At 48.3% G+C, this 22,865-nt stretch overlaps 1 protein-coding gene across 4 annotated transcripts in view; it reads left to right on the top strand.

Moving 5' to 3' along the window:
• Window positions 1–22,865, top strand: part of LIMK2 (LIM domain kinase 2) — a 68,135-nt gene that overhangs the window by 34,369 nt on the left and 10,901 nt on the right. For 2 of the 4 annotated variants that reach the window (XM_011938332.1, XM_011938330.1), the window contains exons 1-10: window positions 2,511–2,974; window positions 12,449–12,584; window positions 13,266–13,375; window positions 14,012–14,200; window positions 15,933–16,038; window positions 16,394–16,590; window positions 19,736–19,922; window positions 20,771–20,857; window positions 21,580–21,711; window positions 21,950–22,006. In XM_011938332.1, coding sequence (XP_011793722.1) covers window positions 2,922–2,974; window positions 12,449–12,584; window positions 13,266–13,375; window positions 14,012–14,200; window positions 15,933–16,038; window positions 16,394–16,590; window positions 19,736–19,922; window positions 20,771–20,857; window positions 21,580–21,711; window positions 21,950–22,006 — 1,254 coding nt within the window. In that variant the 5' untranslated portion in view covers window positions 2,511–2,921. Of the gene's footprint in view, window positions 1–2,510; window positions 2,975–12,448; window positions 12,585–13,265; window positions 13,376–14,011; window positions 14,201–15,932; window positions 16,039–16,393; window positions 16,591–19,735; window positions 19,923–20,770; window positions 20,858–21,579; window positions 21,712–21,949; window positions 22,007–22,865 lie in introns of those variants that run through there. The other 2 variants (XM_011938333.1, XM_011938331.1) reach the window with 2 other exon arrangements.

The raw sequence follows: 22,865 nt of genomic DNA, 5'->3' as shown, positions 1-22,865 counted from the left end.
TGCTTGAACCTGGGAGGCAGGGGTTGCAGTGAGCCAAGATCGTGACACTATACTGCAGCCTGGGCAACAGAGCGAGACTCTGTCACACACACACACAAAAAAATAGCCAGGTATGGTGGCCTGCACCTGTGGTCCCAGATGAACGGGAGGCTTAGGCAGGAGGATCACTTGAGCCCAGGTGGTTGAGGCTACAGTGAACCATGTTTGTACCACTGCACTTTAGCCAGGACAACAGTGTGAGACTGAATCTCAAAAAAAAAAAATCTTGCCGGGCGCGGTGGCTCAAGCCTGTAATCCCAGCACTTTGGGAGGCCAAGACGGGCGGATCACGAGGTCAGGAGATTGAGACCATCCTGGCTAACACAGTGAAACCCCGTCTCTACTAAAAAATACAAAAAACTAGCCGGGTGAGGCGGCGGGCGCCTGTAGTCCCAGCTACTCGGGAGGCTGAGGCAGGAGAATGGCGTAAACCCGGGAGGCGGAGCTTGCAGTGAGCTGAGATCCGGCCACTGCACTCCAGCGCGGGCGACAAAGCGAGACTCTGTCTCAAAAAAAAAAAAAAAATCTTTCCATAAGTAAATATCTATTGGAACACAACTATGTCCCTTAGTTTATGTTTTATATATGGCTGCTTTTGCTCTGTAATGACACAATTGAGTAGCCACAACAGAGTCTGTATGGCCTGCAGAGCCTAAGATATTTGCTCTCTGGCCCTTTACAGGAAAAGTGCCTTGACCTGTGCTCTAGAGCCATACATGTGTACCAGGTTTGAAACCCAGCCTCGCAGCTGGGCGTGATGGCTTGCATCTGTCGTCCCAGCTACTCTGGAGGCTGAGGTGAGAGGATCACTTGAGTCCAGAAGGTCAAGGTTGAGATTGTAGTGAGCCATGATGGCACCACTGCACTCCAGCCTGAGTGACAGAGAGAGACCCTGACTCAAAAAAAAAAAAAAACAAAAAACAAAAAAACCCCACCCTCACCACTTACCAGCTATTTGTCTTGAGGATAGTGACATAACCCCTCAGAACCTATTTCCTAATCTGTTGAATGAGGCTGATGACATTTACCCTATATACTGGCAATTTAAATATGATGGATAATAGATGCTAAGCACTTAACACAGGGCCTGAACATATTAACTGCTCAATAAATGGTAGCTTATTATCAGTATTCAAACCCATGTGCTCTTATCTCATGCATTGTTGTCCCTGTGCCCAGTTGGTGGAATGGGAAAAGGCTCCTTTGTAACCCCATCTACCATCTTTATCAGACTTTGCTGCCATGGTTCACAGTAAGACATAGAAGCTGCAGGGTGACTTCTGGCCCTTTACAATGGTGAGAGGTGTGTGCCTGGTGAGGGAGAGCTGATGTCACTGCCCCAAATCCAGTAGTGAGGTCCTAGTATTCTGATTTTCTCCAGCAGCCTTGCTTTTTCGTTTACAATCCTGCAGGCAGGGAGACAAGGGCTTTCTCCATGGAAAGCTCTGGTTTGGTCATCATCACAACTGGGGCTCTTCAGGCGGGCTCCCATTCCAGATACCTAGGCTTATCAATCCCTTTTGGCACCCCAGGCCTCCTTCTCCCTCACACCCCATTTTTCAGTTTGAAAAGCATGGTTATCATTGGACAAGTAGAAGAAGTTCTACTGTCCACAGAGGCCAGTGGATGGTGTTCTGTGTGTGAACAGCCAGTGAATAGTGAGTGAATGAGAGTAACCTGGGCTCCATCCTATTTGCAGAGGGCTTTGGAAAAGATTTTTCTCCTTGAAGAGCCAGAATGAAGCCTGGTAGTGGGAGAACTCCAGCTCTAGGGGCCTACTCCAACTCACATGGGCCTACATTTAAATCCCAGCCCTGCCACTGACTCCCTTTTTGACCTTGAGTGAGTTACCTAATCTCTCTGTACCTCACTTTCCTTGTCTGTAGAGTGGGAATAATTCCTGTCTCAGAGAAATAAGAGTGCATATAGTGTTTGCCACATGGAGACACATCAGGTGTAGGTTAATACCCTGGGCCTCGTTTCCTTATTTGCAACACAGCCCTGCCCTGGAGTGGAAGTGTCACCTCCCATTGGTCAGCTCTTGAGGCTGTCCCCAGGCCAAGCAGAGGGAGGGAATGAATGGGAGCCCTAGTGCCAGGACAGAACAGATGTCAAGTCGGAGCTAGGATGGCTCTCTGGACCTGCCTCTCCTACCAGAGGTCCCTCTGTCTGGTGTAGCTCTTCCTGGACCTGGCATCCTCTGCTTTTTTTTTTTTTTTTTTTCACCTCCAAGCAGAATTACTGTCCTGTAGGCAACTCCTCTACTTGAAGACATCTGGGGCCAGATATATTCACCCTGTATCCTGCCTTGCCCTTCCCTGAGCTCAGGATGGACGCTCAGTCGGTCCCAGTTATTGTCTGCAGCGCCTGCCTGCAGCCTCGATCCAGCCCAGCTCCACCCCTTGCCTGCAAGGTCTGTTTCCTAACAGCTGCTCCAACCACACACCTCGGTTCTGCGGGAGCTCCTCCTCTTCCTCCCTCCCTCCCTCATTCAGGGGTGGGACCAAAGAAGAAGGCTAACTTGACAGCAGCGCTTCTTTCTTAGCTAGTCACCGGCCCCTGCTCAAGAATGCCAGTGTGTATGTAGCCTCCGCAAAGAGGTCGTTTTCTCCGAGTCCAGAGGGGCCATCTGAGCTTCTAGGAACTAGGGAGGAGCCATCCCAGCCATGAGCCCCTGTGGGGATCTGCTGGGGGGCAAGTGGCCTGGAGTGGAGTCCTCAGGCTCCTCCAGCTGCTCCGGAGGGAGAGGTGAGCTCAGGGCAGCCTGCCTGCAGCCAGAGGTGCTGGGAGCCCTGGGCCTGTCATGGTGACCATCTACAGCCGGCCCAAGGCACTGATAGACGGATTTGCAGCTGAGCCTGTTTATCTGGTGTGGGAAGAAGATGGGGAGTTACTTGTCAGTCTCAGCTTACTTCACCTCCAGAGACCCATTTCGGTGAGTTGGTCTCCGAGTTCTCCTCTCTGTCTCTCCTGGCTCCTGGTCCTGAGAAGAGGGTGGTCTCCCGAAATCTCCTTCTCACTTAGTCCTTTACCATTGGTTCTGTTGGGCAGAAGCCAGGAGAGGTTATACCCAAGCAGAATTGGCCTTGTGAGGTACCCCCATTATGTCCTGGAAGTGGTAAGGGGAGGGATATACCCAGAAGGAACTTCTTAGGGAGCTCCAGCTCCCCTTCCATCCCAGGCAAACCTGAAAGAGCCTCCAAAAGATGCCACTGACCTGCCCATTCTAGGTGTTACTGCTTCCAGGGGGAATAGCACAAATAGAGTGCTGTTTCTAGCTCTCACATGTCTTACCTGCGGGCCATACTGCCTGCCCAGAAATTTGTCCCAACAAGCAGGATGGGCAGGTTTTGCCAAACTGTGGAAACTGGCAAGTCCTGGGTGTGGGTAGCCTGGTACACAATAGGTACCTTATAAACATTTGTTCTCTTAATGGCAGGCACATTAGTCTCTGACCTTGAGGGGCTTCTGAGCTCCCAGGTGAATGTAGTTGCTGGGGAAAGACCTGGGCCAGTGCTTCTGAGACTGGAGCAATGGACTTTGGAGTGTTCCTGAGCTGCTGGGCCAGCCCCCACACCTCCTCAGTCCCTAGGCCTGAGTACCTCCACGAGCCTCTCTCTGGGGCTTCTCAAAGGGAGATGTGGAAACTCTACCTCCAACCTGGCTTTCTTTGCTCATTGCCCCACTCCACCTCCCATAGAAACTCCCCAGGGGGTTTCTGGCCTTTTAGGTCCCTTCTGAATGGAGCCATTCCAGACTAGGGTGGGGCTTGTTTTCATTCTTTGGGAGCAGCCTGTTGTTCCAAAAAGGCTGCCTCCCCCTCACCAGTGGTCCTTGTCGACTTTTCCCTTCTGGCTTCCCTAAACTAGGTCCAGTGCCCAGATCTTGCTGCCGGGATACTAGTCAGGTGGCCAGGCCCTGGGCAGAAAAGCAGTGTACCATGTGGTTTCGTGGAATGACTGGACCCTGGTAGAGTGGTGGGAGGTGTCTGGACTGGGGGAAGGGGGAAGGGAACTGGTCCTCAATGCTGACTCTACCAAGCGCCCTGCTGGACACTTTATCCTTAAATCTCTCAACAGCCTAAAGAGATTATATATCCCCATTTTACAGATGAGGCAACCAGTTTCAACAAAGTTAACATGGAGCCTCACTGGGCAGCTTTTTCTGTCTTTCTGACTTTCTCTCATCCTTCGGGGGCTGCAGGTTTGTTTTCTTCTCCCAGTGGAGAGGAAATTCTCAGGTTTGTTTTCCTCTCCTAGCAGAGAGTAGAAAAAGGGATAGTTTGCCTGACTTTTTGAAGGTATGGCTGATATTGTTTTCTAAAGAGCCAGTGGAAATTGATCTTGACTTTAGGAGAAAGCTTTTACCATGTGGAATTAAGATGCCAAATGTTGAAGTAGCCACATTTCAGGTCCTCATTAATTTCTCTTACTTTTAATCCTGGGAAGGCCACTTAGGGGAAGGGTTGTTCCTTTAGGATCCAGAAACTATACCCCTTTTACCCTTGGAGAGGCAGGGAAGCCAGGGAGGACACAACTTCTCAGGAGGTGGAACTAGAGCAGATAATAACTCTCAACCTGAACCTGTAAGGGCCAGGCCACCAGTGCCACCCAAGTCCACCTGCCCTTTGTCTTGTTCTGCCCCAGCCTTTCTGGAGAACCCGATCACCTTGCCCGCACCCCCCAAGCTCCGTTTGCCCAGCTAGAGTCTGGGGGTTCTGACTGACTTTCTGTAGACACTCTCCCCTCCCCCATATAAGAGGCCACTTTCCTGAAGTCACTTCTGAAGAGATAGGTGGCACACAGGGCTCTTTTTCCCCAGGGAGGGACCACCCAGACCCTCTGCTCTCTCAGGTGTCAATCCATTGCCACATCACTACCTGGTGAGAAAACTGTTTCTGCCATTAGCCCCTCTGTCTTTTATTATAGGGTATCTTCAAGGGCTCCTCTTTGGGCCTCAGTTTCGTCCCTGGCAGAAAGTAGAAGCTAGACTTCTTGGGCTCCTGAACAGGGTCCTTGCTGGATTCTGTGAAACAAATTAAGTCCTTGATCCTAGGCCTCTGGGGGAGTACAAAATCTATAGGAGTTCTGGGGCTGTGGTTGCAAGGAAAGTGACGCAACCAGATTCCACGGGGACATGATCAGGCGTGACATGTGAAGGTGAAAGAGGGAGCAAGGGAATGAAGAATACAACTTCTGTGTCCCATACACCCCTGCCTGATAGGCCAAACATACTCAGCAGAGAATGCACTGTGTTTCCTACCCACACTAACGTGAGGAGTGAGATGCAATTACCACTGTGCTTCCAAGTAAGAAAATACCTCAAATTGGAATTTACAAAAGAAGTAAATTAGGGAGTGGCTTTTGTCGGACATCTTTAAAGCATTTTTCTTTTTATAGAATTGCACTTAATATCCAATACTGATTTAATGAGCTTGGGTTTACACATTATCTCTTGAAGAAAACAAATTAATCTTTGTGTTCCAAAGCAGTCTGTGTTTAAAGGGAAATAATTATGCATAGCTCTGCCCAGCTTCACAGTAACCTTTGGCAGGTGCCTTAGGTCCTCTGGGACTCTTTTTCTCCTTATCTGAAAAATGAAGGACTTGGATCAGGTGAGTGGTTCCCAACTCTACAACTTCTGTGTGGCTCCTCAAAGGCACACAAGCTCTTTTCCATTACTTGCCAAATAATGGAGGCCCTGTCTTTAACTGCAGTACAACTACACAAATTACTTGAAACTACAGTCTTCCTGGTTTTTGGTTGGAACTAAATCAGTGCACTCTAGCAACACTTATTTCTTGCTGTTCATAGGCTTCATTATGTGTTTGGTTAACTTTTTAAAACAGTAATAACATACTCCATAATACTTACAGCTTAATTGTCAGACTGTTTCAGTCTACAGGATCTGCAGGAAGGAGGAGTAATAAAGGGATTTTTGACTGAGCTCTTATGGAACAGAGTCTCTCTAGGCCCCTGCCATATCTGCCCTTCTGGGCCCTGGGGAAAAGTTGGCATCCCCAATTGTGGTGCTCTCCAGGTGCCCTCAGGCTATAGTGGAGGGAGCTTCCCTTTGTCTCCTTCCAGCCCAATCAATTCAGAGGCTGGGGGCTGAAAGAAGCTTCTCTACAACTGGCTGCTCACCGGGAGGTTAAGGGATGACCATCCAGCCAGGTCTTCATCAGGACATGGGAGGGCTTATGCTTTAACATGTGTAAATCCACTGCAATAATGACTGGTTCTCTTACCCCATAAGGTTGAGAATTTACCTGTAAACATTTTTGTCTGAAGAATCTGAATGTGAGTGAGAGCTGGGTCTCTGTCTTATCTCACCTGGCTTCTCTCAGCACAGCACCTTGCCTGCTTGTTCTTACACATCGTAGATGCACAGTAACTATTTCCTAATTGTTAGGAATCTATTAAAACCAGTTGATTTCAGCTGGGCGTGGTGGCTCCTTCCTGTAATGCCAGCACTTTGGGAGGCCAAGGCTGGAGGATCACTTGAGTCCAGGAGTTTAAGACTAGCCTGGGCAACATAGGGCGACCCTGTCTCTACAAAAAATAAAAAAATTAGCCAGGCATGGTGGTGTGCACCTGTAGTCCCAGCTACTCAGGAGGCTGAGGCAGGAGAATCTCTTGAGCTTGGCGTGTCAGATTACAGTGAGCAATGATTGTACCACTGCACTCCAGTCTGGGTGACAGAGTAAGACTCTTGTCTCTTTTAAAAAAAAAATGTTGATTTCTATTTGAATAGAGAAATAATTCATTTTAGGACCTTACTTACAGAAATCTGTTTCATTCTGGGCTGAGAAGCAGGTCCATATTGCTAGGCATAGGAGAAAAGGGTCTGTCTGCATTTGCCCTTGGCGTTCTCAAACTGGGGAGGGAAATAAATGAATACTTACTGGCTACCTGCTGTGAGCCAGGCATCATGCAGGACATCTGTACATAATTTAATTCTCATAACCCCATAAGATATTATCAGCAATGTACAAGTGAGGAAACTGAGGCTCAGAGTCATGAAGTAACTGGCCTTAGGTGACACAGATAGTAAATGGCAGAGAAGGAATATGGATCCAGGTCTTGAAAGAGAAAATCTCAACTGATTATCTTTTTAAAAAAAAACTCATGTGTTCTCTGCTGACTCAAAAGGTCTCTGTGTGGATCTGGGTTGGCCCACTGAACTGACCACCAGGGTTCTGTGCACTTTGTATCTGTCCAAGCCCTCGGAACCCCTCTAATAGTTTTGGAAGATGAGTTTTGGAGGTTGTCCTTAGGTGTACCCTCAGCGTATGTAGGCTTCTAGGTGATCTCCCCTGACCTGAGGATTTCAGCTCAATTCATTCTGGCTCCTCAGGACAGTGGGATGACTGGTTCAGACCTCAGCTTCACCACCTCCCAGCTGGGTACTCTTCTACCTACAGCCAGGGCAGATTTTGACTTTCACTTGAAACTTTCAAAAGCTGAAAGGTAGAAAAACAGCCTTGGCTTTGGGAAGAACGTATGGGGTCCATGGCCTCTAAGAATCTAAGCTGGGACATGTTTGAGTAGCACCTTACAGTTCCAGAGTGTGTTCTGGATTCTTTGCTTAAAAGAACAGAGACTGCTGGGGAATTGAACACTGTGAAATATATGAAGGAGGAGAATTGTGCCATTTAACATTCAGTACTTGGAGTAAAGGAAAAGCATCATGAAGTGTTAACACTCAAAGGGTCTTGAACTGTCAGGACTCCAGCCTCCTTATTTTCACAGGTGAGAATCCTGAGGCTCAGCTGTTGAGAGATGTGCTCTCTAACTCCAGTGACATAGTACAGTAGATGCGGCTTTGTAGCCAAGCACACATAGCTTCACATTCCAGCTCCATCAATTATGTATTGGGCAACTTTGCAGAATGATTTGACTTTAACTCTGCTTTTCAGTCTTATATAAAACAGGGATAATCCTACTACCTTGTAGGGTTGTCAGGATTAGAGATAATATAAATAAGGTACCTCATATAGGACCTGGATTATGGTTGGCATTCAATAAATAGTAGCTGTTAATCGATAGCTAAGCTAGAACTCTGAAGTCTACCATGGCAACTTCTTAAGTGGTCCAAAAACCCAGCTGTGTTCTGTGACAAAACACAGCTTAGGGACCCATACCCAGTCCTCCTATCAGCTGTTCACCTTCCAGTTCTTCAGAGACATCTGTGGCAGTTTTGGCCACGTAGCTGGCTGTGCCCTTTAAAGGCATTCCTTGACACAGATGTGTGGACTGGTGATGTTGCTCTCCAGCCAGGTGTTCTTCCCAGCAGGCTGGCCTGGCTGTCTCCTGCATGCCTGCACTTGTTTCTCTCCCTGCTCCCTCTCCTGGACCTGGCCAGAGCTACTTGCAGCAAACAAAAGCAGGATATTGGCAATGGAAAGGAGGGTGTGTTCTGGTGCTCCCATGCCCTGCGGCGTACATACCATTGCAAGGGCGTAACAAAGCCCAGGCCTGCATTTGGGTGCAAATATGTCTGCACACAGAAGACAAAAAGGACCTGGTGGCCATGAGCCATGGAACCCTTGTGCTCCCCCACCTGGGCTACTGGTTGTTGCCACTCCTACCATTTTTGGTTTGGAAACATTTGTTAAGGCTTTGCTCTTCCAGGTCCTTTGCTTGGTGCTGAGTCCAACAAGAGTAAGTGGGATGCTGTTTTTATCCTCAGGGAACTAACAGTCTAGTGAAGAAGAAAGATGGTTGCCCTGGAACTTCTAAGTCAGAAGACGGGAGGCAAGAAGGAAGCCCCTGCTCCTACTGCCAGCCCTTTGTTGGGCACCCCATAGTTCTTCAGAACCACATTTAATCCTCACTGCAGGCCAGGCACAGTGGCTCACGCCTGTAATCCCAACACTTTGGGAGGCCAAGGCGGGCAGATCACTTGAGGTGAGGAGTTCGAGACCAGCCTCTCCAACATGGGGAAACCGTCTCTACTAAAAATAGAAAAATTAGCTGGGTGTGGTGGCCTGTGGCAGTAATCCCAGCTACTCAGGAGGCTGAGGCAGGAAAATCACTTGAACTCGGGAGGCAGAGGTTGCTGTGAGCCGAGATCGAGCCACTGCACTCCAGCCTGGGCGATAACAGCAAAACTCTATCTCAAAAAAAAGAAAAAAGAAAAAATCCTCACTGCTACCTTGAAAGTAGGTGATGACATTGCCATTTCACAAATGAGAAGTGAAGGGGCTAGCCCAGGATCACTTAGGTGGTAAATGGTGGTACTAAGAGTAGAACCTCAGATCATCTAGGGAAAAACACAGATATGCACAGAGTTAAGGGGACCCAGGGTATTACGTGTCCCCTTGTTTCACAGGTGGGGAAACAACCCAGAGAGGGAAAGGGGCTTGTCCAAGGCTATGTTAGCACCCAAGAACTTGAACCCATATCTCTCTCCTCCTCATTTAGAGCTCATCCCACATGTATCTTCCATTGAGAGGAGTATGAGCCACATACCAAGAACAGTCTTCCCCTCTGCCTGCATCCTCACTGCGCAGTTTTTAGACACTTCACAGCCATACTCTTCGTGCCATACCCAGCCCTCAAGACCCTGAAGTTCCCCTTCCATAAGACAAGTAGGAAAAGCTATAGGGTAAAAATAGCCATCAGTGTTTGTTGAGCACCCAGAGGGGAATTGGCCACTCCAGAAAGATAAAGGAATTCCCAGGGACTTGCTTCTCTAGACTTCCCTAGCTCAGCTGCGTCAACTCATTCTTGCCCCTCCTCTCTACCTCCTGCATTGCTCAGTAGTAGTAGAACTCATTGTGTCCTCTCACCTTGCATTGTTGAGTTTTATTTAGACTTTCTCTTCCTCAACTCTTCATAAGCTCATGAAAAGTGAAGTAGGGTGCCCTGTGTATTTATCTTTTATATCTGCAGTGCTTAGCAAGTTATAATAATGCACTTGCCTGGCAAAAGACTTTCTCTCATACATTAGCTTATTTCCTCTTCACATTGGCTCTTTGTAATAATGGGATGCTATTAGTTGTTTTCAATGAGAGAAAGCTACTAAGAGAAGTTGTCCAACTAGTGACAGGAAGTGGCTGATAATGTGAGCTGCCATTACATTGTCATTATCATCTTTAATAAAAGTTAACACATACTGAGTTTCTAGTATATTTGGTCTTTTTTTTTTTTTTTTGAGACGGAGTCTCGCTCTGTTGTCCAGGCTGGAGTGCAGTGGTGCAATCTCGGATCACCACAACCTCTGCCTCCCAGGTTCAAGCAATTCTCCTGCCTCAGCCTTCTGAGTAGCTGGGACTACAGGCGCAAGCCACCATGACTGGCTAATGTTTGTATTTTTAGTAGAGACAGGATTTCACTATGTTGGCCAGGCTAGTCTCAAAACTCCTGACCTTGTGATCTGCCTGCCTCAGCCTCCCAAAGTGCTGGGATTACAGGTGTGAGCCACCGCGCCCAGCCTATATTAGGTCTTTTATATAAGCTATCTCTGTCTGTCTATCTATAATTTTTTTTGAGACAGAGTCTGGCTCTGTCACCCAGGCTGGAGTGCAGTAGCATGATCTCGGTTCACTGTAACCTCCACCTCCTGGGTTCCAGCGATTCTCCTGCCTCAGCCTCCCGAGAAGCTGGGATTACAGGTTCGTGCCACCACGCCTGGCTAATTTTTTGTATATTTAGTAGAGACCAGGTTTCACCATGTTGGCCAGGCTGGTCTCGAACTCCTGACTTCCAAGTGATCCACCTGCCTCGGCCTCCCAAAGTGCTGGGGTTACAAGCGTGAGCCACTGTGCCCAGCTGCTCTCTATATTTTTAATACATATTATTTCCTATAATTTTCACAGCAGTTCATTTTATAGATGAGGAAACTAGGCCAGAGAAGTAAGTAAAATATCTTGCCCAAGATGATGTAACTAGTAAGTGGCAGGATCAAGATTCAAACCAAGCAATGTTGAAACCTCTTGGAAATAACGATATGGCCACTGTGGAAGGTGGAAGGCCTTGACAACGAGAATAGGGAAAAGAAGGAACTAGAAGGAAAGAAATGGCATGGGCTCAGCAGGCCAAGGAGCTCTTAGCTGTGTGTATTGGAAAGCTCAGCAGGAAGGAGGAGGTTGTGCAGGTAAGTCCTGACAACACACCTGACTTTTGAGAGGTGGAACTTCATAGCCAGGTGATTAGGGGAGAAGGGAGCTATGGATTTTTTTTTTTTTTTTAAGAGACGGGGTCTTACTATGTTGCTCAGGCTGGTCTCGAACTCCTGGGCTCAAGTGATCCTCCCATCTCAGCTTCGCAAAGTGCTGGGATTACAGGCATCAGCCACCCCGCCTAGCAAGTTATGGATCTAACATGTACATCTTACACGGTGCTAATAGAATGTTGGGTTTCTTCCTCAATATTTGATTTTGAAAAAATGTTCAAATATGTAGAAAAGTTGAAAATGTAGTTCAAATAACACCTACATACCTTTCACATAGATTCATCATTTGTTAATGTTATGCCACTTTGTGTATCTCTCTTCCTCTGTCTATATACTTTCATTTATTTTTGCTGAACTATTTCAGAGTAACTTAAATGCATCTTGACTTTTACCCTTAAATAGTTCAATATGTTTCTCCTAAGAATTCTCCTATATAAGTCAAATATCATCACATCTAAGAAAATTCACAGTAATTTTACAATATAATATTATAGTCCAAATCCAGATTTCCTCAGTTCCAAAAAATGTTCATGGCTGTTGCCTTTTTTAATCTAAATTTGAATCCAAGGTGTAGGCATCGTATTTGGTTGCTGTGTCTCTAGGCTTTTTAAAATCTGTGCCTTTTCTTCTCCCCATGACTTTTTAGAAGAGTCAAGACCAGTTATCTTATAGAATAACCCACATTCTAGATTTGCCTGATTAGTTTTTTTTATACTTAACATATTTTTGGCAAGAACATTACATTGGTGACGCTGTTGGTGATGGGTCGGTTTTGAAGAGTGGAGATGATCAAACTGCTTTTGTTCATTGAAATATCTGTCAAGACCAGAGGTCCTTAACTGGTGCCATAAATAGGTTTCAGAGAATCCTTTATACACACACACACACACACACCCCCACCTAAATTATATACACATCTTCCTTATATGTGCATTTTTCTAGGGGAGGCTTCTTGGCTTTTATGAAATTCTCAGAGGGCTCCAAGACCCAAAGAGGTTGTGAAACACTAGTCTGTCCACTGAGGCAGGCAACACAGAGCTGGTTTCTGGGGCCTTGTTCACTCTGAACCAGCTTCCCTTGGGGAGATAGCACAAGGCTGTAACTTTCCCCCATCTTGGCTTTGGGTCAAAGAGGACTGTCTATTTTGTTGTCAGACCTAGGAGCCAGGGACAGCCTATGTGGCCTGGTTCCAGGGATCCAGGAGAATTTCAGTTCTTGTCTTGCCTTTCAGGTGTTCAGAATGCCAGGATTCCCTCACCAACTGGTACTACGAGAAGGATGGGAAGCTCTACTGCCCCAAGGACTACTGGGGGAAGTTTGGGGAGTTCTGTCATGGGTGTTCCCTGCTGATGACAGGGCCTTTTATGGTGAGTGAGTCCCTTCATATCTGCCCCTCTTAGTCTTCAGAGTCCATTGACAGTGCTTCCAGTTCCCCGTGGCTGTTCTTCTTTTGGTCTTTCCATCAGCCAGGGCATCTCCCTTTATTTATTCATTCATTCAACCAGCAGGTATCAGCTGAGCACCTATTAAGTGAAAGGTAAGATCCTTCCCTCAAAGACTTAATAGTTTAATGTTGGGAGTGGGAGGAGAGGCAGGCAGAGAGGAGACACAATGTAGTTGGATAAGGACCTCAAAGGAGAGTGTTACAGGCTGAAAGGAGGATATACCTAGGTTGTGTTCAGGGAATAAGAAAAGGAGACTCTGGAATGGGCTAGCAGAGAGAGGTGCTACCTCCTATACCCGCTCTGGACACAGGACTTTAAGCATAATCACAGACTTGCCAACCCTATATTGGAGGAACTGTGATCTTTTTTAGTGGGGATGATTACTTCTGGGGGCTTGTTCTCATAACTGAAACGAAAACAGTTTTGTGCAATCTCAGAAATGACAGGAGGTACCAATCTGACACTTTCTTTGGGCAGAGAGTGAAAGAGTGGATTTTGACTGGGGCCTTGATTGGAGGTCATTCACCTACCCCTGTCCTCCAGCAACAGTGATAACTCACTTCCTTCTTCCTTTTGTGCACCCTTCTCCCCACCTGCTCACAGGTGGCTGGGGAGTTCAAGTACCACCCAGAGTGCTTTGCCTGTATGAGCTGCAAGGTGATCATTGAGGATGGGGATGCATATGCACTGGTGCAGCACGCTACCCTCTACTGGTAAGATGGTGGTCCTTTGTCTATCCTCTCCCATATAAGAGTGGCCTGGGGGAGGGACGGTGGCAGAGTGAGTTGGGCAGAAAGAGTGTTAGTGTAGTCAGAGCATTGGATTCCTATCACAGCAATGCCCTTAACCAGCTCTTTAACTTGTAAGCGGAATGATTTACACATATCTCTACCCTTTTTTCTTACCTACCTTGAAAATGTCTTCACTCTGCCCTGCAATCCTCCCAGTGGGAGGCACCTTCAAGGAGGATCCCAGAACATTAAAGTCAAAGACCCCTTAGAGCTCACCCTGTCCAACCACCTTGGTTGATGAAAGAAGTCAGCCTGGGGCTCATGGAATAGAATAGTACAAGGGCAAGGTTCTCATTGTGAGTCAAAGGCAGAGTGAAGAGAACCCAGGCCAATGTTCTTCCAAATATACCACTTGCTGCAGATCCAGCTCAGCACCCCCAGTCCCAGCCCACCCTGAGAACCCAGGCTCCTCATTCTGAGCAGCCAGCTAGAATCATGACAGAGAGGGTGGTAGTGAGACTATAGGTACTGTTACTTAAAGCCACATGGTGCAGTGGTTGCTGGGGGGCTTCCGCATGGGACTCTAGCATCATACTGCCCTCTGTGCCCTCTCCCCAGTGGGAAGTGCCACAATGAGGTGGTGCTGGCACCCATGTTTGAGAGACTCTCCACAGAGTCTGCTCAGGACCAGCTGCCCTACTCTGTCACGCTCATCTCCATGCCAGCCACCACTGAAGGCAGGCGGGGCTTCTCTGTGTCCGTGGAGAGTGCCTGCTCCAACTACGCCACCACTGTGCAAGTGAAAGAGTAAGTATTTTGATGAGAACCCTTCAGCAGGGGTTCTTGAACAGTCTGTAAATGGGCCTCAGAGGGCTTAGATCTCCAAAGTCTCATGCAGAACTCCCTTTATTCTCATCTCATATCTTTCTCCTGGACCCCACTATGCTATAACCACACCTGGGCCTTGGCACTTATTGTTCTCTCTGCCCAGGCTACTTCCTACCAGATACTTAAGGCCAGAATCACTCACCTTTCAGGTGTCAGGTTTCAGATCATGTTTGCTCTTTGAAATTATCTGGCTTGATTATGTGTATTAGTTGTTTATCTTCTTTCCCCTCCACTAGAATGTAAATTCCAGAAGGAACTTGCTGTCTTGTTCAGTGCTGCATGCCCAGGGCTTGGAACAGTACCTGGCATATAGTAGGAGTTGGTTGATTATTTTTTTGTCACTTGAGAGAATGAACGGAGAAAATGGTCCATGGCCCAAAAGAAGTTAAGACCCTATCCTAGATTGAGGCCAGAGACCAGATGGAGAAAGAGTCTGTGTCTATCTAATACCAGTAATGTCGTACCTCTGGCTGCTTACCATGTAAATGTTGATTTTGCATCTACCATGTGTTGGACATTAGGCTAGTGCTTGCACAGTAGGTGAAGGATACTAGAGTTTGGGAAGTCAGGAGGAGCTAAGGTCTGTTCTACAACCTCATTAGATGAAGAGGAGAGGGAATTGTGTTCAAGGCAGAGGGAGAAACATTCTCCAAAAGTGGGAGTCTTAATCATGTCTGATGTAGGTTGGATGTGGCCAAAAAAGGGGCTGTTAAGCATATAGAGGGCCTGGATTATGAAGATCCAGCAGATCCATTGAGAGTTTAAGCAGCAAGCTTTTGTGACCAAGTTAACATTTTAGAAGGATCACTGGTATGGAGGTTGGATTGGAGAGGGGAAAGCCTAGAGGTATAGAGACCAGTTAGGAAGCTGTTGTAGGCTGGGTGCGGTGGCTCATGCCTGTAATCTCAGCACTTTGGGAGGCTGAGGTGGGAGGATTGCTTGAGGCCAGGAGTTCAAGACCAACCTGGCCAACATAGCAAGACCCCATCTCTATTTTTTAAAATTAAAAGTCCAGATATAGTAGCTTACTCCTGTAATCCCAGCACTTTGGGAGGCCAAGGTGGGCAGATTACTTGAGGTCAAGAGTTTGAGATTAGCCTGACCAACATGGCGAAACCCCATCTCTACAAAAAGTACAAAAAATTATCTGGGCATGGTGGCACACGCCTATAATCCCAGTTACTCAAGAGGCTGAGGCGTGAGAATTGCTTGAGCCTGGGAGGCAGAGGTTGCAGTGAGCCCAGATCATGCCATTGCACTCCAGCCTGGATGACAGAGTAAGACACCATCTCAAAAAAAATTAAAAACAAAGTTAAAAAAAAAAAAAGAAGCTATTACAGTGATCCAGGTAAGAAATGTGAATAACTACAATGATGGAAAGAAGGCAGAGTTCTTAGAGATGGGAGTAGGAGAGGGATGAGGGAACTCCAAATGGGGAAGATGATGTCCAAGTTTCTGGCTTAGGCCACAGGGTAAGTGGCAATTCCCTTCACTGAGATGGGGCATCCTAGAAAAGGTGTTGCCTTTCCGTGTGGATATCCTGGGCCCTTTAGGGGCCACTGGTGGCCTGGGACCGTCCTTGCACAAGCAGAATTGGTCAAGCAGGTTTTTAGGACATCTTTACCCTGCCTCAACTCTTTGTCTGGCCCAGGGTCAACCGGATGCACATCAGTCCCAACAATCGCAATGCCATCCACCCTGGGGACCGCATCCTGGAGATCAATGGGATCCCGGTCCGCACACTTCGAGTGGAGGAGGTAGAGTGTGTGTCTAATGTGTCTTGTGAGGGTGGGACATGGAATAGATCCTCTGGGAAATCAGACTATAGCCTTTACCTTTTCCTACCCCTAGCCCATCTCTTTGTCTTAGCATTGAGCGTGTAACCACTGGTGACCTATTACAGCTTAACAGGTTCCCAGGGTAGCAGGGATGGTTGACAGATGGGAGAGCTGACAGAATGCCAGGCAGAGGGCACTGTGAGGCCACTGACAGCTAGAGGCCACCATTAGCCAAGTTGAGCACTGGCCACACTATGCCTGAGTCATCTGGGTTGGCCATGGGTGGCCTGGGGTGGGGCAGCCTGTGGGAGCTTGATACTGCTCTTGGCCACAGGTGGAGGATGCAATTAGCCAGACGAGCCAGACACTTCAGCTGTTGATTGAACATGACCCCGTCTCCCAACGCCTGGACCAGCTGCGGCTGGAGGCCCGGCTCACTCCTCACATGCAGAATGCCGGACACCCCCACACCCTCAGCACCCTGGACACCAAGGAGAATCTGGAGGGGACACTGAGGAGACGTTCCCTGAGGTGCCACCTCCCACCCTGGCTCTGTCCTGTCCCATGTCTGTCTCTCAGATGAGCTGAGCTGGCTTTCAGAAGCCTGAAGAGTTAGGAGAGGAACCAGCTGGCCAGGGACAGACTATGAGGATTGTGCTGACCCAGCTGCCCCTGTGGGGATCACAGTTTATAGCCAGAGCCTTTGCAGACCCAGCTGTCTGCCAGGTTTCCTTAGAAACCGGAGGGTCAGGCTCTGTACACTAAACTCCTAAGCTGGACAGGAAGTGGTGATGCTATACCCTGAAGGGCAGCATGACCTGTGGAGAAAGCATGGAGCTCAGATCCTGGAGTAGGGGCACAGATAGGATTGAATAAATTGTGTAGAAAGACTTTGAAAACAATAAAGTAAAAGATGAATGAAAGTTTTTTAGACTTGAGGGACCAACAACCCCCAAACCCCAGATTCTGCCAGGTCCATGGAGAAGGAGCAGTTACCTTGAGTGTAAGCCCCAAGTAGGGAGACTTATAGAAAAGAAGTCAAGAGCACTGGCTCCCAAGCAGAAATACTGATACCCTACTGGGGTTTCAGGCTGAGCTCCTCCCTTCACAAATCACTTCATTTCTCTGAGCCTGTTTCTGCATCTGTGACATAAGATGGTAAGATAAAGGTGGCTGTCTCACCAATTATGTAAGGATTAAATGTGGAAAAGGACATAAAGTTGTATGGTGCTGTCATAGGGACAGCGTTCAGTAAATGTGACGCATTCTTAGTATCACTAAGAATCAGGTTCTTGGCCAGGCATGGCAGCTCATGCCTGTAATCCCAACACTCTGGGAGGCCTAGGTAGGAGGATTGCTTGAGCACAGGAGTTTGAGACCAGCCTGGGCAACATAGTGAGACACTGTCTCTACCAAAAAAAAATTGTTTTTAATTAGATGGGCAGGGCACTGTGGCTCACACCTGTAATCCCAGCACTTTGGGAGGCCAAGGCCAGAGGATTGCTTGGGGCCAGGAGTTCAAGAGCAGCCTGGGCAACATTCCTGTCTCTACAAAGAATAAAAAAGTTAACTGGGCATGTTGGCGCATGCCTGTAATCCCAGCTATTCGAGAGGCTTAGGAGGAGGATTGCCTGAGCCCAGGAGTTCAAGGCTGCAGTGAGCCTTAATCACACCACTGTACTATAGCTTGGGCAACAGAGTGAGCCCCCCCCAAAAAAGGTAGTTTTTTTTGTTTTTGTTTTTTAATCCACTCTCCTCACCAAAGTTAGGGCCCTCTCAGCTGGCATGTGTTGGAAACAGTGCCCTCCCCTCAAATTGCTCCCCTCACTCCCACTGCCTCTTGGCCTTGATCAGTATGATGAAATTAGTGGGAGGCAGGGCAACATAGGGCAGAGAAGAGCTAGAAATTCATGACCTGGAAAAGGGAAGATTTGGGAGTGGCCAGATACCTGTAGAGCCACCATGCAGAGGAGGAGGGCAGCTAACCTTGTGTGCTGTAGTGGGCATGGTCAGCAGGAGGCAGAGCAAAAGAACAAGGGTAAGAAAACCTGTAGGGCAGGACAAGCCAAGAGCCATCCAGCGTCAGTCCTCTCTGGGTAGCCCAAGTAAAGCAGGAGCATACCCCGGAGAGAAAGTTCACAGGGCTGTTCACCTGCAGTGCTGTGGACTTCAACCTTCTTGTCCCTCCTTCAGTAAGTGAAACTATAGTCATTGACCATGACTATTATCTACCGCTTTTAAAAATGTAAACATAGTGACTTTATTGCTATAAAAATCATATATGCTTGTCATCTTAAAATTCAGGAAACATGGACAGGTACAAAGATGTGCAAAATATCATCCAAAATCCCATTTGCTGGCCAGGCATGGTGGCTCACGCCTGTAATCCCAGCACTTTGGGAGGCCAAGGCGGGTGGATCACAAGGTGAGGAGTTTGAGACTAGTCTGGCCAATATGGTGAAACCCCATCTCTACTAAAAATACAAAAATTAGGGCCAGGTGCTGTGGCTCACGCCTGTAATCCCAGCACTTAGGGAGGCCAAGACAGGTGGATTGTGAGGTCAGGAGTTCAAGACCAACCTGGCCAACATGGTGAAACCCCATCTCTATTAAAAAAAAATACAAAAAGTATTCGGGCGTGGTGGCACGTGCCTGTAATCCCAGCTACCTGGGAGGCTGAGGCAGGAGAATCGCTTGAACCTGGGAGGCAGAGGTTGCAGTGAGTGGAGATCCCACCATTGCACTTCAGCCTGGGCGACAGAGCGAGACTCCGTCAAAAAAAAAAAATTAGCCAGGCGTGGTGGTGTGCACCTGTAGTCTCAGCTACTTGGGAGGCTGAGGCAGGAGAATCGCTTGAACCTGGGAGGCAGAGGTTGCAGTGAGTGGAGATCCCACCATTGCACTTCAGCCTGGGCGACAGAGCGAGACTCCGTCAAAAAAAAAAAATTAGCCAGGCGTGGTGGTGTGCACCTGTAGTCTCAGCTACTTGGGAGGCTGAGGCAGGAGAATTGCTTAAACCTGGGAGATGGAGGTTGCAGTGAGCCGAGATCGTGCCATTGCACTCCAGCCTGGGCGACAGAGCAAGACTCTGTCTCAAAAATAATAATAATAACTAGCCGAGCCTGGTGGCACATGCCTGTAGTCCCAGTTACTCAGGAGGCTGGGGCACAAGACTCATGTGAACCAGGGAGACAGAGGTTGCAGTGAGCCAAGATCACACCACTGCACTCCATCCTGGTTGACAGAGTGAGACGCTGTCTCAAAAAAAAGAAAAAAAAATCCCATTTGCTCATTTTTTGGATACTAGTATAACTATCACTCTAAACCAGTTAGTACCTTAAATCAAGCAAATATGGGAAATGGTGAATTACCATCTACAGTCTTGTCATATATGTCATATACTGAGCATTATAAGCTAGTAGAATCTAGTTAATTGTTCTATGTGTGATGTACGCAGAGTTCCCATTTTGAATGTGTTTTTAGTATGCTTAAATAAATGACTGATGTCAGCAACCCCAAAATGATACATCTGATGTAAAAGCCCCTGTTCCCCAATAATAACATCTAAACTATAGACATTGGAATGAACAGGTGCCCCTAAGGTTCCTTCCTCCAGGGTTTCTTGGCCAGTCTCTGAGGACTACACATCCCTACCCCCATCTTTCCTCATCTTCAGGCGCAGTAACAGCATCTCCAGGTCCCCTGGCCCCAGCTCCCCAAAGGAGCCCCTGCTGTTCAGCCGTGACATCAGCCGCTCAGAATCCCTTCGTTGTTCCAGCAGCTATTCACAGCAGATCTTCCGGCCCTGTGACCTAATCCACGGGGAGGTCCTGGGGAAGGGCTTCTTTGGGCAGGCTATCAAGGTGAGCGCAGGTAGCAAATACTTTGCTCTTCTGCCCCCAGTCCCTCTCTCAATATCTTTCGGGGATTTCTCATCACTTGGCCCCACCCCACACCCCCTGCAGGACGCCAGGCCTCCTTCCTGGCTTTGGGTGATGGTGTGAGAGGCTTCACCCCTACCCAGGCCACCTAAGGTCAGTGTTACTGTTACAGTGAGCTTGTGGACCTAGAGATCCAGGTTGGGTTGAGCTGTGCCCGTGGCCCTCCTGCCTCCAGTCAGTGGGTGTTTGTTAGGTGCCCACAGACCTCAGTACCGGGCATGCTACAAGGAGCACACAGGGGAATGGCTCCTGCCTCCTTGGTGAACAGTCTCAGGGACTAACCTCTCTCTTTCTCTCCTCCTCCTCCTCCTCTGCTGAGAACTGGGAGGGGGGGTCAGGTAAGCCATGTGTCTCAGCTTGCAGGGGCAGCAGGGCTGGAGAGCTCACCCCTGACCCACCCAGCTCCCTGGTGCATGTCTTTGGCACTGACCTTCCTGCCCCCAGACTTCTGTTCACTCAAGAGACTCACTCCTATGCCAAATGACCAGAGTTCCTGCTTGGCTTGGCAGCGTCCCCTCCTGCCTCCTTCCCCACTTCCCTTTTCTGGGTTCTTGCCTCTCCTCCGTGCATGCCCACCTCTCCAGAAAAGAGGGTGTGCTTCCATCTGAGTCCCACGTTGCTCCACGCTGCATCTTCCACACATGAACTCTGTCAGTCTGACCCGGCTCAGTGTGCCCTCCAAGGGATGGGATGGTCAGCTGCATAGATTTTCTCAAACAGTTCTCCAGAACTTCTGGTCTCAGCACCGTTAACAGTCACCCTCCCTGTAGGTGACACACAAAGCCACGGGCAAAGTGATGGTCATGAAAGAGTTAATTCGATGTGATGAGGAAACCCAGAAAACTTTTCTGACTGAGGTAAGAAGATGGAGGGGGCCCGGGAGGTTGGTGTCACCACTGGAAGAGAGAAGACCTTACAAATAATGGCTTCAAGAGGAAATATAGTTCGGAATCACTGTCTTAAAAACTAAGCAGAAAAGAGCCCTAGAGGAATATCCCACTCCCTCTAAATTACAGCATAATTATTTGTTCAATGAACACTTACTAAAAGCAACACAAAGAGGATACAAGGGATGCAGTAACAAAAGATACATGGTTCAGAGAAGCTCTCAGGTTATGAGGATGATGGACATGAAAACACACCAATTTAGTACAACTCGATGTTATAATCCTTACCTGAATACACTGCTAAGGGAACCTGGAGGGGGAGCTCCCTGAGCACTCACACTCCTTGGGCATTTACAGTTTTCACCACCCCTCCCAAGTTACTTCATGGAGCAACGTCAGCTGGGGACACCTGTGGTCCCGGTACTGCCCTCCAAGCTACTTGGCCACTCCCACCCCAGTTCCCCCAGTGCAGTTCCTAGAAAGGCAGGATCCCAAGGGTAAGATCTGTGAAGCCATCTCCATCTATATGGTGGTGGTCTTCCCTCATCCTGATCTTAGTGCCCTGTCATATCACAAGAGAGGCGGTAGGAGATACAGGTAGTAACACTTGTCAAGCTGATTCCCCGGAGGGAAGGGGTAAGGAAGACATAGAAGTTAACAGCCAGCTTTCCTTGGCTTCCCCCGACCCCCAGGTGAAAGTGATGCGCAGCCTGGACCACCCCAATGTGCTCAAGTTCATTGGTGTGCTGTACAAGGATAAGAAGCTGAACCTGCTGACAGAGTACATTGAAGGGGGCACACTGAAGGACTTCCTGCGCAATATGGTGAGTACACCACCCCATAGTCTCCAGGAGCCTTGGTGTGTTGTCAGACACCTATGCTATCACTATCCTGGGAGCTTAAAGGCCAGAGGGGCCCTGCTGTGCCCCTAAAGGACCATGCTGGGTGGGACTGAGCATAGACAAGGAGGCTTCACTAGGAGACCAGATTGACCCATAGGGCCTGGACCACGAGTGGGATAGGGCTCAACAACCTCTGACAATCATTTCCTCCATTCTGCAGGATCCGTTCCCCTGGCAGCAGAAGGTCAGGTTTGCCAAAGGAATTGCCTCCGGAATGGTGAGTCCCACCAACAAACCTGCCAGCAAGGTGAGAGTAGAGAGAGATGTGAGAATTGTGGGCTTCACTGGAAGGTAGAGACCCCTTCCTGTGCCACTTGCGTGGGCTGGATCAGCAGCTATTCACTGAGTTTGTCTCTGCCACTGAAACTGGCCCCAGCTAACTGTTCTCAGCTCACAGCCCTATTCTCAAAGAATTACACATCTCTAAGGGCAGACAGGGCACAGACAAGGCAAACTAGAGAGGCAACTGTAGCCTGAGATGGCCCAGGCTTGCCGTCACGGGTGTTCAGGTGCTGAGAGCCCCTTGGACCAAGTAGAGCACCTCACTGCCTAGGAAATCAATGAAGGGGAAATGAGTTCTAGTGGAGCCCTGAAGGATCAGAATTGGATAAAGTTCTATTGGCAGAGAGGCTCCAAGATTGAAGTGACAGGAGCAAAGACCTGGGAGGAAAGAGGAGAAAATCATCTATTTTACCTGGAACAAATGATTCCAAGCATAGAAATGTAACAGCTGACAAGTACTGAGTGCCCTCTATATACTAGGCACTGAGCTGAGGGATTAACGTGCATGCGCATGTTTATTCCTCATAACAACCTTGGTTTCCAGATAAGCTGGACTGGAAAGGAATAGAGCTGGGATCCTGGGCTCATCAGTCTGGTTGCCAAACCTGAGACTTTAGCCACTGCCCTTCACATGGGGGTCCACAAAGATAGTAGTCTGGAACAGTTTAGGGGTACGTTGGGGTTGCTGTGTTTTAAGCTAAGGAGTTCTGGACTATATTTAGGAGACAGATGTAAAAGAGTTTTTTGGGCCGGGCGCGGTGGCTCAAGCCTGTAATCCCAGCACTTTGGGAGGC

This window comes from Colobus angolensis, unplaced genomic scaffold, assembly GCF_000951035.1.
Source record: "Colobus angolensis palliatus isolate OR3802 unplaced genomic scaffold, Cang.pa_1.0 Scaffold171, whole genome shotgun sequence".
Lineage (NCBI taxonomy): Eukaryota > Metazoa > Chordata > Mammalia > Primates > Cercopithecidae > Colobus > Colobus angolensis.
Note: the sequence above shows the minus strand (reverse complement) of the source record. Positions and strands in the feature narration are given on the sequence as shown.